A 13,678-nucleotide genomic window follows, 5' to 3' on the forward strand; every position below is an offset into this window, starting at 1 on the left:
TTCTGACATATCACAGCCATAAGATGAATCTGTCATTGAGTTTTCTTGGCAAGATTTTTCAGAGAAGGTTTGTCATTGCCTTCCCATGAGGCTGGGAGCATGGGACTTGCCCACGATCACACAGTGGGTTTACATGGCCAAGCTGAGAATCAAATTCTGGTCTCCACAGTCATAGTCTAACACTCAAACCACTAGGCCATGCTGGCTCTCATGCTGAAACTCCCAGCATTCTTCACTATTGGCTATGCTAGCTAATGCTACTGAGACTTGTAGCCCGGTGTCTTGAGGGATATTTGATTCCCACCCTTGTTCAACCTAATGAAACATTATAAAGTTGTCACAGTATTTGTCCATATCTAAGAATGTAAATTTACTCTTCATTTCTATTTCATATATATTATACTGTTAGGCTTAAATTACTATATCCACTTTTGTTCATTTAATATAATATGAACCAATTTAGTTACTCAGAATAGTACAGCAAACATTAGTTGTTACTAAGTGAAATTGAAAAGAATGGAATAAAATTTAGGTCTTCTTCACTCAGTGGGACTTAGGCCTTAAACAGACAGGCCAAAGGAAACAGTGTCAGGCCACTTTGCAGGTATGGCGTTTAGATGATGCACACTCCCAGAGCAGTTGGAAACTGCTGTGGCCATGCTAAGGGGGAAAAAGCTGGACTAAAAAGAAGCTGAAGGTTACTGCTCCTTCCACAAAACCTTCAACCCTGCATATAAACACCCTAATGCTAGACTGGTCCCAAAGGAGCACTCCATCCTGACCCTAACCCTAAAGCGGTGTATAAATGCACTGGTGCAGGTGCACGTTTAAAAAGAATGGAGCTGGCAGTTGGGGAAGCAATGGAAAAAACGGAAAACGTGTCATCTCTAATGGCGATAAGTAAACATATACAAACCAGACAGTCCAAGATGGGGCATGGGGTGAAGGGGTGGTGGTGAAGGGACACGGGGGGGGGGCAGGATTGTGCATTGCCAGTGTTTTACTGGGCACACCTTTGCTGCCCAGTGGAGGGTCATAGGTGTGACTGCGTACATGATCAAAGGGGGCAGCCATCCAATGAGATGGCATGTAGACAGGAGGCGGTCACTGGCATTGTGTTCCTGCAATGGTGCGGATGGATGGGGGGGGGGGGGGGCAAAAGTAAAAAAACAAAACAAAACAAAAACCTCAGCAGCATGGCTTAAGGCCATGCCGTGTGGTCGTGGCATGTGCATGTGGGCTGCCTTGGTGGCAGGTGGCATGGTCAACGGACTTTCTGCCCACTCTTGGAAGAGGCAGCTTTGGGCTGCTCTTTCTTGCCCATCTGCTTGATCCCTTAGTTTATATTTTGCTGTATTATACTTTAAAATGGTTTTATTATATTCAGCTTACATCAGACATGAAGGTAGTTGAGAATTATTTTAATTTTATGATATTGTATAGCAAAGGTCTGAGAAGTCCAAGAAGCTATATTTAGTGTAAGACTGATAAAAAGTTAAGGTGAGCTAAATATAAGTTTTTTCTAACCTGTATAGGTATCAGATACAAGAAAAAAGAACAGTTTCTGAACAGTGCTAAGGGAAAAAATGAGGGTGTTGGTAGGTGGTGAATGGAAGCAAAAGTTAACAAAATGAAGATGTAGGACATGTAAACTGAATATTGTTAGAAGCATCTTATCTACAAATGGGAAAAATCTGGTAGAAAAATTATACTTTTGCTTGTTTTGGATAAGATGGAAATAGATGAGTATCTGTTAGGATACTTGAAGTCTCGTTAGGTTTGCCATAAGCAAGAGTGCATGCCTTTGACTCTGCTGCTCCACATGGTACTTTTAACTTACAAAGGCAAACTTTCTGTGCATATGCTATGTGTTGTAGTTGCTGTACTGTTATTGTGTGCCTTATCTGCAACTCACTTGTAGTCAATGAGATAACCACTGAAAAATACAGTTAAGATAGGATGTGTAAAAGACCATTCTGAATCCATAGATGTGCTTCGATCCTGCCATCCATTCCACTTACATAACAGAGTTTTGTCCATGGAGTGAGGCTTTCCTTTCTCCCTCTGTTGCCCACTTCAACTGCACCTTTCCATGATTGTTTCTCAGGACTAGTGGGACCTTCCAGAACAAGATGATATGTGATGTGGGGTACAAACAGCAGGAAAGGATGATATTGATGACAACCAGTTGCCCTGTGCTTAAACAGAATAAGCCAGAGCACCTTAAGATCCCAGCCCAGTCTATACAATAAGAAAAAAAGCTTGCTTAGTAAATGTGTATTTCCCTTCACAGATGAAAGCAAAAGCGAATGAAATTTACACAACATTCTTGTCAAGTAAAGCTTCTTCTCAAGTCAATGTTGAAGGGCAGTCCCGTCTGGATGAGTCAATATTGGAAGAACCTCACCAACTAATGTTTCAAAAACTTCAAGATCAGGTACAGTGCTAAACGTTTCTCAACAATCTTGGAAAGGTAAATGACTAGCTCCAACCTGACCAAACGACAAGCTGCATTTTTACACCATGTAAGGCCTATAGCTGAGGAGGGAGCAGTGTGGTGTGTTGCTTTCCTGCCTTCCTGCAAATCTTGAAGCCAGATCTGTGAAAACAGCATGGCTGTTTCTGAAAGAGCTAATGTAAATGGGCTTGTCATAGATGTGAGGGAAGAAGCTATCTCCTAAAAATAACTGTTTATAGAATTTATATGAAAAGTGTTAAGTAATTACAAACACAACTTAAATGTCGGGAGAACAAAATCTCTTATAGAAGGATCATATTTTATAACATTTGTCAAAAAACTGTTAACAGAATTGTAATGGTAGAGAATTAATCCAAAAACTCCCTGAAAGAGTTTGATTTAGAACCAGAAAAGCATCAATATACTCTCTGTTGTTTGTTAAATATTTATATACGGTATAGCTTTACCACACACTTTTCACCATCTTCAGCAGGTTGAATATTTTGTCTACATAAAATTAAATATACTGGTTTATGTGCCAGTTTATGTTGATGAATGATCTGTATCCTTTAAAAGAAACTCCACCAAAGACAGTGGTCTCAAGGATGTTTCTACATTCATATCTATGAAACAGTAAAGGACGCTTGACATGATTTTCACCCCAAACATGAGGATAAGAATCTTTCCTATTGGATGTGTTCCTACAACATGGTTCTATGAAAACTGTGGCTTGTCATGAAGGAGCAGCATACATAGTTCTCATTCTCTGTCACATGCAATGGAAAAGGCTAGACAAACCACAGAACTTCTCTCCACAGTTCAATTACCATGCTATCTGGTAGTGGGCAGCTTATATTCTCTGATTTGTTCCCTCCCAAAAGGAAAAAAAACAACAACTGAAAATAAACTGTGGAGTGTGTGTGTCTGTCTGGTTTATTTAGTTATTAAGCAGCATGCCTATGGATTGCTGGGCTTGCCACATTATGCATGTGTGCCTCTGTGGTAGTATTGTTGTACTTTCAGTTTGAATCTGCAGGTGCCAAGCTAGGAAGCATGATTTTCTGGTATAATGCAATATCAGAGCTCTACTATACATGCTTTCATTTTCTTGAGTAAGATTCATAGTCCTTGCTGAAGCATGTTTAGTCAGAATTATTTAGTCTTTGAACTGAATAGAGTCCACCTGTGCCATAGGTGGGCTTGCCATCCGCTGACTTGAGCTTATATGGATGGCATTCCTCCTAGGCTGAGTGGGTATGACTTGCCTAAGATAACTCAGTGGTTTCCATGTCTGATTTGGATTTTAAGTCCTGGTTCTAATCCAACACGAAAACCACTGCACCACCAACATGCTTAGTCTAGATTTTGTTGAATTTCTTCATATTCCACCTCTGTATTTCCATCTCTCTTTGTATAATGTTGGAAGACTTTGCTTTTGCTTCCTGTGTGGAAATTTGTTCACATTTTCCATATGTGTTTCCCATATGACAGGCAATTATATATGTACTTTTCTTAAATTACATATTTTGGTACATATTTTCCCCACTGACATTATTTTCAATTTGCATTTTTACAATGTATGGATGATTTAGTGTATTTTTTATTTTCTCAAAATAAACCACACATCTGACAAGCTGCACTTTGACTTACAGTAAGTTTTGTGAGGTGTGAAAGTCACTAAAATCCTTCCAACTCAAGAATTATAATGTCTCTCTTATCTCACATGCTACTTACAAATTGTGCCTTTTCACCATTTGGGAACTACAGTGGTACCTCGGGATACGAAATACCCAGGTTACGAAATTTCCGGGATACGAAAAAATCCCACAGGAAATAATTGTTCCGGGTTACGAATGTTTTTCGGGTTACGAAAAAAATTTTGGTGCTTTTTTCGGCTTTTTCGCACGGAATCGCGGCTTTTCCCCATTAGCGCCTATGGCATTTCGGCTTACGAAGGCTTTTCGGGTTACGAAAGCGGCCGCGGAACGAATTAATTTCGTAACCCGAGGGAGCAGTGTAATTTAAACCTGTGAGATTATACAGACATGCAATCCCAAAAGCCTGACTAATGTCATAATCTTTGCCAACCCTGATCTCCCAATGTCCTAGTTCAGCACTCATCCACCACACTACACCACAGTTATTCTTATATATACCTTTACCTAGAAGTAAATCTCATTTAACATAATCCTGTATAGATATGAATGAATGAATGAAAGTTTATTTCTAGACCGCTATTCCTTAGAGATCATAGCGATTTACAAAATTTAACATCAAAAGAATACAAAGTGAAAGCCCATAACCCAACAATAAAAAACCCACACGTACCACTTAAAAAAATACAACAATTCTAAAAACATTCTAAACAATCATTCAATATAAAAAAGAATTAAAACACATTAAAACACATATAACAAATTAGCTGGGTTGATAAAATGCATAGAGAGAAAGGGATAACATCAAGGCACATGGGGGAAGGCTTGACGGAAGAAAAAGGTCTTCAGATTCTTCCTAAAAAGATCTAGAGAGGTTGCTGAGCGGAGCTCGTCGGGCAAAGAGTTCCAGGTCTGCGGGGCCACGATGGAGAATGCCCTTTGTGAAGAAGACACAAACCTTGCCTTGATTATGCACTCAAAATGTTTCTCATCAGCCACGAATGTGCTTTCAGTCACACTGTGTTTGGTTCTCTTTTGTTTTACTGCACTAACTACATGACAGTCAATCTGTGTAGACTGCCTTATGTGCAAATGGCAAATGGTAAAGAATTCCATGTAAGCAATTATCAACTCCATTTAAAAAACTAGATTTCAAGCCATCCATAAATCACCAAGATCATGAAGACTGTTTCCCCTATTCTGGTGAATTTCACTTCCCTTCTGTCTGACTCAAGTGAATGTAACAATAACATGGGAATCAGGAAGGGGCTGAAATTGGTTTGCACATATCATCCCAATTCTAAACATTCAGATATCTCAGGAGCTGATCTGTCCCTCTGAAATTGTGGGTGGGTAATAGTGTCAGTTATCTCATTTTTTGCTAATCAGAGCTATCACACCTTCCAGAATAAAAACAACAAAAAGGGAAGATATGTTGCACACTTTGCTCCACCTCTCAGTTTAGATTTGAGCAAAATACTTCCTATATAATAAACTCTTAACCTGAACTTTGAGAAGTTCAGTATCAAAACAAATAATAACATATCAAAGTGTAAATGAAGAAAATCATTGTGCAAGACAGTGTTGTATTTCTTTCTTTGTTAGGTTCCTGAGTCAGGCTAACACTTTAAAATTAGAAGACCAAGTTTAGGAAATGCAGCTGTTCTTTGTAGCAATGCTTCCTAGACTTCCCCAAACTGGTACATACCAGATGTTTTGAATGTCAAATCAGCTCCTGACAGAATGTGCTATGTACTTTTAAGTCTACTGCTATGCACATTTACTCAGAAGTTACTTCAGCTGGGTTTTAATGATGCTTACTAGTGTGCAAGTGTAACATGGAACTTCAATCTTAGAAGCATATCTTGCAGAATCAGAATTTGTAGTTGGAAATTGGTCAGTTTAATTGGATCTTGGACAATCTAAAATATTTTAATAGTAAATAGTATTTAGTATAGTAAATAGTATTTTAATAGTAAGAATGTGTACTAAACCAACAATCCACGTGTAGGATTAATACCCCAAGTCAGCAACATCTTGGCAATAAACAGACTAGACCAGCAGTGTGCAAGTGGCCAGGATCTTTTTTTTTTTGAGCTGCAACCCTGAATGCCACTGCTGAAAAATATCTGCAAAACATTTGTTTTGCTTTTTAGCAGTTCAGAATCCCCCTAAACCTATTGCGTCCAGCCCTCCCCACAGAACAAAACTAGAGGTGCATGTCCAGTCCCCTCCAGTTTGAATTTCTTCATTTTGCTTTAACATTTTGGGGGTAATTTTATTTATTTTATTTATATCCCGCCTTTCCATTAACATAGTATTTTGGGGCTTTGTGCAGCCTGTGGGAGCCACAAAAATTCAGCACCCAGTCCTGCCAAATGTATCCCTACTGTATCTAGAGGAGTGGGAAAAGACATGGAAGCAAGTCCTTTAAGATTTAATATTTTTAAGAAATTGAATTCTGGTTCCCTTTTAGTTTAATTAATTTTTAACCCTTCACATTCTCTCTCTCTCTCTTGTCTCCTTTTCTCTTTAAAGGGAACCACAATCAAATTTCTTTTATAAAATATTTATGCAAAGCCAGTAACCAATCTAAACCACAGGGAATTTAGTAAAGTGTTTGTAACAGTAAGGGAAAGGACAGAAGTTGTAGTATTACGGTATATAGAGACAAATATTACTTATTGCTCCTTAATGTATTACATCCTCAGGCCAGAAGGGTAGTTAAGGACTTGCTGTTCTATCATGAGCTCTTTTCCAAGCAGTATTTTAAAAAAACAAACAAACAAAAAAACTCAAGGCAAAAATCACATGCCTTTTAAAGAGGTTTTCTTATGACTAGAGAATCTTTCACCACTTAAAGTCAGAGTCAGAATCATAGAGTTGGAAGGGGGCCTCAAGGGCCACCTAGTTCAACCTCCTGCTCAATGCAGGATCTCTAACTAAAACAGGTAATGACCCACCACCTCTCCAGGGAATTGGTTCCACTGCCAAACTGCTCTCATTGTTAAGATGTTCCTTGTAATTTTCAGTCAGAATCTACTCTCCTGTAACTTCAGATCATTAGACTTGGTCCTATCATGACCAATCATCAGAGAACAGACCACCCCCCTCTCTGTGACAACCCTTGAGGTAATTCAATTAATATATATGATTGCTTTTCAGATTTTTTTTCTGAATTAAATATCATCATATTCTCCCCATCCTTGGTTTGATCTAGAGAAAACTTTTCAACTTTTAAAAATGAAGGCCTGTTCTTCCCCATAATTAAAGCAGGACAGATAAAAGTATATATTTTACCTGTCCTGCCACTCTTCCTCTGTGCAGGCATACCCCAGTCAACAAAGCCTCTGACAAAAAAAGTCCTTTTTATGAAATCTTTGTAAGCCTGCCCAACCCCCATTTTCCTCTTTGGCCTTTGTCTAGCTGGAAAGTTTTTAGCAGCACTGGCATTGGGAAGATGGTGAAGGAGTGCTGGTGACACACACTTCAGTGTTGGATTGCAGCACCATTGTGCAGTAAACAATGTAATAAAGCTTGAGCTGGGAAAGAATGGGATTCTACTGTAGCTGATCCTGCTTAGCTTTGTGTACCTGTGTGTGCACCCAACAGCAGGCAAGGCAAATTCAGCTGACCCCAGAATTCCTCACTGAGCAAACAAGAGGGAAAGGAGAAGAACATATAAGCCTTGTTTACTAGCTACTCCAACAAATTAAAAAAGCATAGATCTACAAGTCTGGCCACTGAAATGGAAATCATAAGGAAAGCAGAGGCTGGTGAAATAAAGGCATTTCTTTATTTATGCAAGGCTTACCTGACCTAGTTGTTTCATTTTACCTATACATACTGTTAGTTATGAATAACATTCTGGGATTGTAGTTTTATGAGATATTTAGCTTTCTCTGCTAGAATGCTCTGCTGCTACAAAAGACTACAAATCCCAGGATTCCCTAGCATTGAGCCATAACAGTTAAAATGTGAAATCTGTATTATTTCTGTAGTGCAGGTGAGGCTCATGCTGTTTATCTGATTGGGAGAAATCTAGGGGCTCAACATTCACCCTGCTTCCCATTGCACTATGTTTTTCTTTTTTAATGTATAGAAAACTCATTGCATTACAGGAGTGTTCAAAAACATTATTTCACATCTGCAGTCACCAAATGACTGCTATGTGGCTTTGCTAAATACATATCTCTCTCGTGAAAACATTAGGATCTTAACACATTTTCTTGGTGTGATGATTAAAGTTTCTGAAACACATTTTATACAAAAATATTATATTGATGAAATGTGATGTAATAGACTAATTCCTTAACATACCTTTGTTTGACAGTCTGCATGTTGCAGGTCAGAAACATTTGCTTTTGTTTAAAGTTACTCAAAGCTTGGAAAACACATTGCTGGTTTGAAAATTCACAGGTTCCTTATCCAGTAAACATGATGTAGTAGCTGTCACACAATGATGCATGTTAATATAAAAGTTGTTGCAACATAGCTGTGTTGAGTTCCTGCAGATGCAGAGAGAAAAGGAAAACAGATGCTTAAAACCCTCAAACTAAAGCTTCCCGTTACACTGGACATATGATATATTTTAGAAATAGACCTCAGAAACTACTGTTTCAGTTTTCTGTACGTGAGATTTGTTACCCTCCTTCACTTGAGAATACAAAGCAGCTCTTAGTATTTCACTGACTTTGACCACTGTAGTAGAATTCAAAGGCATAGCCAGGTTAGTCTAGAAAATCAGTACTGTATGTAAAGTGATCTTGTAGCACTTTTGAGACTAACTTGATAGCATGAGTTTTTGTAGACTTCAGCCTACTTTCTCCCAATGCATTGGAGGAAGTAGGCTGAAGTCTATGAAAGCTCATGCTACAAAGTTCTTTCTGTCAGTTAGTCTCAAAAGTGCTACAAGATCTCTTAGACATCATTAACATTGCAATCCAGCAAAAAAAGTTATTCTTATTCTTCTCTTGTCAGAATTGAAGTTTTTGTTCTGTGTTCTTTACTGCTGAAATACTTGTAATGCGTATAATGTTCTGAGGGAATATCTAGGAGTCTTGGGGATATGCAAACAAATCAGCATGTTTAGAAAGAATGGTCAGAATCCTGCTGGGGACTTATGTCTTTATGGACTTACGTGTATGTAGGAATTAGAACTGCACAGTTCTGTAGCATCCATATTCAAGAGAAGGCTGCTGTTTTGTTGCTACGTAGCAGAGACAGCAAAGTCCCCGATGCCCATTGGTGCCTGATAAACAGTGGGAATAATGTGCCTTGGTTCCAGTGCACATCACAGTGGTCCCAATGTACAGTGGGCACCAGTACACACCAGGCACTCTTGCTGCTGTCCTATTATGCATCTTTGCAGTTTAGTAAAGTGGTTTCTTAATATCTTTGTTGTGTAGCTAGCTATATGTAAAGTTACATAATGTAATAGGTCATATAGGATTCCAATGGCCATATACAATTCTTAGATAAAAATCTATTTATTTTACTCATGTACGTAGCATTTAAGACTCAGCGTAGCAGTGAAAGAGACGGCATGAGGTACTGGTTTGAGCTTTGGATTAGGACTCTGGAGACCAGGGTTAGAATCCCAGTTTAAACCCACTTGGTGACCTTGGGCAAGTCGCACTTGCTCAGTCTCAGAGGATGGCAATGGGAAACCCCATCTGAAGAAACTTGCCAAGAAAAACCCATAATATGCTTTAGGGTCTCCATGAGTTAGAAGTAACTGGAAGACATGCAACAACAAACATGATATTTATTTATCTCCTTGAATCCAAAATTTCTTGCACACACTTTGACAGTTTATGCCTTCTATGCAAACTGATTATCTTTTTTCTCCAACTCATTTAGTGTAAGAGAAGTACATTACAAGAGCATATATTACAAATATAATTGGCACATCCAAAATGTTTAGTTAAGCAATAATAAATTTTATATTGACACAACAGGGCTACTTGTGGCTAGACAGTGAATCAAAGCTACTTCTCATTATTGTTTTTGTTTGTACATCCCCATCCCATGTTGTATCTCACTGATAGATTTGGACTTAACAGTGAGCTGCAGAAATGTTGTCAGTTGCTTACTGATTGACAAAGACAGTTTGCTAAGGTGGTTTTAACAAGGAATGAGCCAGTAATGGAAAAGCAACTGGATAATAAACAAAATTTAGTTAGTGTATTAATATAATGCAGTCCTTAGGAAGGGTGGGGTTTGTGTGTTTGTGTGTGTTTGTGTGTGTGTGTGTATCCTAGTAAATTTCCCAACCATCCATTATCTGTCTTGTGGATTAATTAGCAGTTATTTTTGTTGTATTTCGGCATATCTTTCCCTTGCTAAGTTATGTTACAGTGATGGAATAAAATATAATGACATAAAATCACTCACTGTTGTGTCATAATGTTATCTCACTATTTATTTAATAATGAGTGAATCCGGTTGCTGGAAGAAATAAAAGCAGTAACAAATACAGATGGAATGAATAGCATTGTACAAGGTATTCAAGATGTCAGTCCATCATTGATTTATTTTTAAAATATGATCTCAATAGATTTTAAATATATTTGGTTTGTCTGGGAAATTCATAGGCAGCTATCCAACAGCCAACAGTAACATCTGCAAACATAATTAACATTGCACTTATGGACATCTAGTTCTGGACTATGTGCAGAGGAAGAATTGAACATAATTTCCACCTGTTCATCTAACTGCAGTTACACAGGCAACTGTACAGCTGGTTGCACAGCCATTTGCAGAAGTGATAGCATACTTCCACAAGAACAAATGAGCTCCCACTGATGCAACTGGGAAAATAAATGTAGCTATGATAGTGTACTGCTTTTCTTCACTCATATTACACTTAGCCCTTGAACTGATAATATTTTATTTGGGCTGAGTCTGAGAGGTCTTCCATAGTAATGGAGTATTCCTCTTAGTTATACATTTTTTACACAACTTTATTACTTGAGTTACTGTGCTGGATTATGTTCTAACAGTTGAAATCATGGACACTCTCCATTGTTAAGATGTTCTTGCTATTACTGTGTGTTTGTGGAGGAAGAGTTCATTTAATTAACTGTTTCCCTTTTCCATTCAGATTTTCAGCCTCATGAAGTATGACAGCTACAGCCGCTTTTTAAAGTCAGACATGTTTCTTAAACTAAAGCAGACAGAAGAACAGGAAGAAAATTCACCAGATCCTCAAAGTGTACCAAAAAGAGCATCAAGAATTTACAACACGTGATCCAAATAACAACAAACATTAGCTCCTACTGAGACTGTATAATGAAAAGCAAATGAGTTCTCAAGAATAGTCTTTGAGGGTAACACAGTTGTAATTAAATCTTGAAAAACGAACTCTGATAGACCATTGTTTAACTTGTCTGAATGACTAATTGTTTTTGTACAATGGCTACTACCAAATTCCTTGCCTAACATGGTTATACTAAACCCTTACAAGGAGTGAGGAGTTTGTGAATAATCTACAAACAGACTAGGATGCTTTTATCTTGCTATATTTAAAAAAAACATTCCTAGTGAATTATTGGAATGTAGCATAAAAACTGTTATACATTTTCCATCATGTAAGGAAAGGCAGGATGTCTGTTTTGAAACCCTCATAACCCTAAACACAAATTTTCTACAAATGCACATTTTTCAAGCTACCTGAGATAATTTATATTCTCACTAAATTTTCCATAGTTGAATGACAAAGCTGAATTAAAAAAGAGCTGAACTCCCCCACCACTGCTACCTAGAAATGTTGAGACCTCAGCCAAGAATTCATGAATGAAATATTAATTTAACTCAACTTTTAGAAATACACGTTTTCAATAGGTAATCAAAATAATTACAAAATCCTTTTGTCCTCTCTTTATAATAAATATATCAAATATTTCCCCAGCATACTTATTTTTCAGGGGTCTTTTAACCATGTGTTTTGTTTTGAAATTGAGCTTCCATGCCAGTGACTTTGAAAATTAGTATTGTTTTTATTTAGGGAACCATAGGCTTGTTTTGCTTGGGGAAGGGGCAGGTGTGGCCTTTTTACTTCCCATAATCTGTCACCATTGGCTATGTTGGCTATGACTGATGGGAGTTACAGTCCAAAAACATCTAGAAGGCCATTGTTGCTTGTCCCTGCTTTGCAAGCTAAAGTAAACTTTTTCACTGAGCAGCAACTAAAATGTGGTTTACTGCTATAGCAAACCTATGCCATGAAACTCCAACCAGTTCGTTTCTCTGCATTCCAAATACATGTAGAAATTTTCCAGCTGCAGCCTGATGTGTCAGTTTATCCAGATGGGTGAGATGTACAGCTAATGCACACCCAGTGAATATGTGTTTCCAGTTCAATAGCAAGTATGAACAAGCTCTAAGCTTTCCATGCTCGTTTAAAGAAATTTCTTCTTGGTTACCAACATCCCCCCCCCTTTCAGATTATATTCTAGTTAGGCTTTATTTTCACCTGCTTTCATGCTAAAATTGTTTTCATATGTTGCAACAGGCTATTCCACCAATGAAATCAAAATTGATATTCCCATCATACACTTTGTTCAAACTGAGTTTGACTCAGAACATAAATTAGTGATTCCTGTTTGCTTTGTAATTAGAAAACAGAATATCAGAGCCTGGAGAGCTCAATTGCCTTCTAGTTTTAATATTATTATAAGTACTGCTGTTCATATTTTCAAACAAATGATTCCTTGTGATGTAATGTTTTTATCTCAATTCCATAGGAGAGTATCTAGCAACTGAGTATCATTCAGCCATTAGTGTAATTGACAGCCCATGCATACAGATATAAGAAAAAGAGGTATTGTTGCATATTAGAAGCACTTTCATCAGATTGCCACAAGAATCTAAGCCAGGGGTAGGCAACCCTTTTGAGCCGGGGGCCGGGTTGCTGTCCCTCAGACAACTGGGGGGCCGAAGCCAGAAAATAAATAATTAAATAATTTTTTTAAAAAAATTAAATAAATAAATAAACCGGGACAAATGTAGGACAAAATTTTCAAATGGAGGGCACTTTTTAAAATAAAAAATGGAGGACATGCGAAAAAATTTGCTGATTTTTAAAAAAATGTTAAGATAAATGCATGTTTCTGAAGCTTCTAGAGACAATTGCCCCACCATGCCCCTCGTGTGAGACGCCAAAGGCCCCGGTGGCAATCGGTGGCAGGACCGGGCTGGGGCCGGTCCCAAGGCCTTGCCGGGCCACATTCGGCCCACGGGCCGCAGGTTGCCTACCCCTGATCTAAGCCCTTGCAGAGTTGTACTCATGATAAATAACTTCTGGTACTTTGTAGCAGCATGGGAAGTCAAGCTGTGTACAGAGATGCAAAAGGATCTTGTAGCTCTCTTGAGACTTGTAGCACCTTTGAGAAAGAAGTTGGTAGCATGAGCTTTCGTAGACTTCAGTCAATTTCTTCAGAAACATACATTTGAGGAAGTAGGCTGAAGTCTACAAAAGCTCATGCTACCAACGTCTTTCTTTCAGTTTATCTCAAAGATGCTATAATATTCCTTTGCATACAAATTTCCCAGGCTAACACAG

The 13,678-nt window shown here is 38.1% G+C and overlaps 1 protein-coding gene across 3 annotated transcripts in view; it reads left to right on the forward strand.

Annotated features, from left to right (window-relative positions):
- RGS10 (regulator of G protein signaling 10) overlaps positions 1-12,981 on the forward strand; it is a 34,914-nt gene extending 21,933 nt beyond the window's left edge. For all 3 annotated transcript variants that reach the window (XM_042458721.1, XM_042458723.1, XM_042458722.1), the window contains 2 exons: positions 2,294-2,437; positions 11,219-12,981. In XM_042458721.1, coding sequence (XP_042314655.1) covers positions 2,294-2,437; positions 11,219-11,365 — 291 coding nt within the window. In that variant the 3' untranslated portion in view covers positions 11,366-12,981. The remainder of the gene's footprint in view (positions 1-2,293; positions 2,438-11,218) is intronic.
- Positions 12,982-13,678: the final 697 nt, after the last annotated feature.

Source organism: Sceloporus undulatus, chromosome 3 (genome assembly GCF_019175285.1).
Source record: "Sceloporus undulatus isolate JIND9_A2432 ecotype Alabama chromosome 3, SceUnd_v1.1, whole genome shotgun sequence".
NCBI classification, from domain to species: domain Eukaryota; kingdom Metazoa; phylum Chordata; class Lepidosauria; order Squamata; family Phrynosomatidae; genus Sceloporus; species Sceloporus undulatus.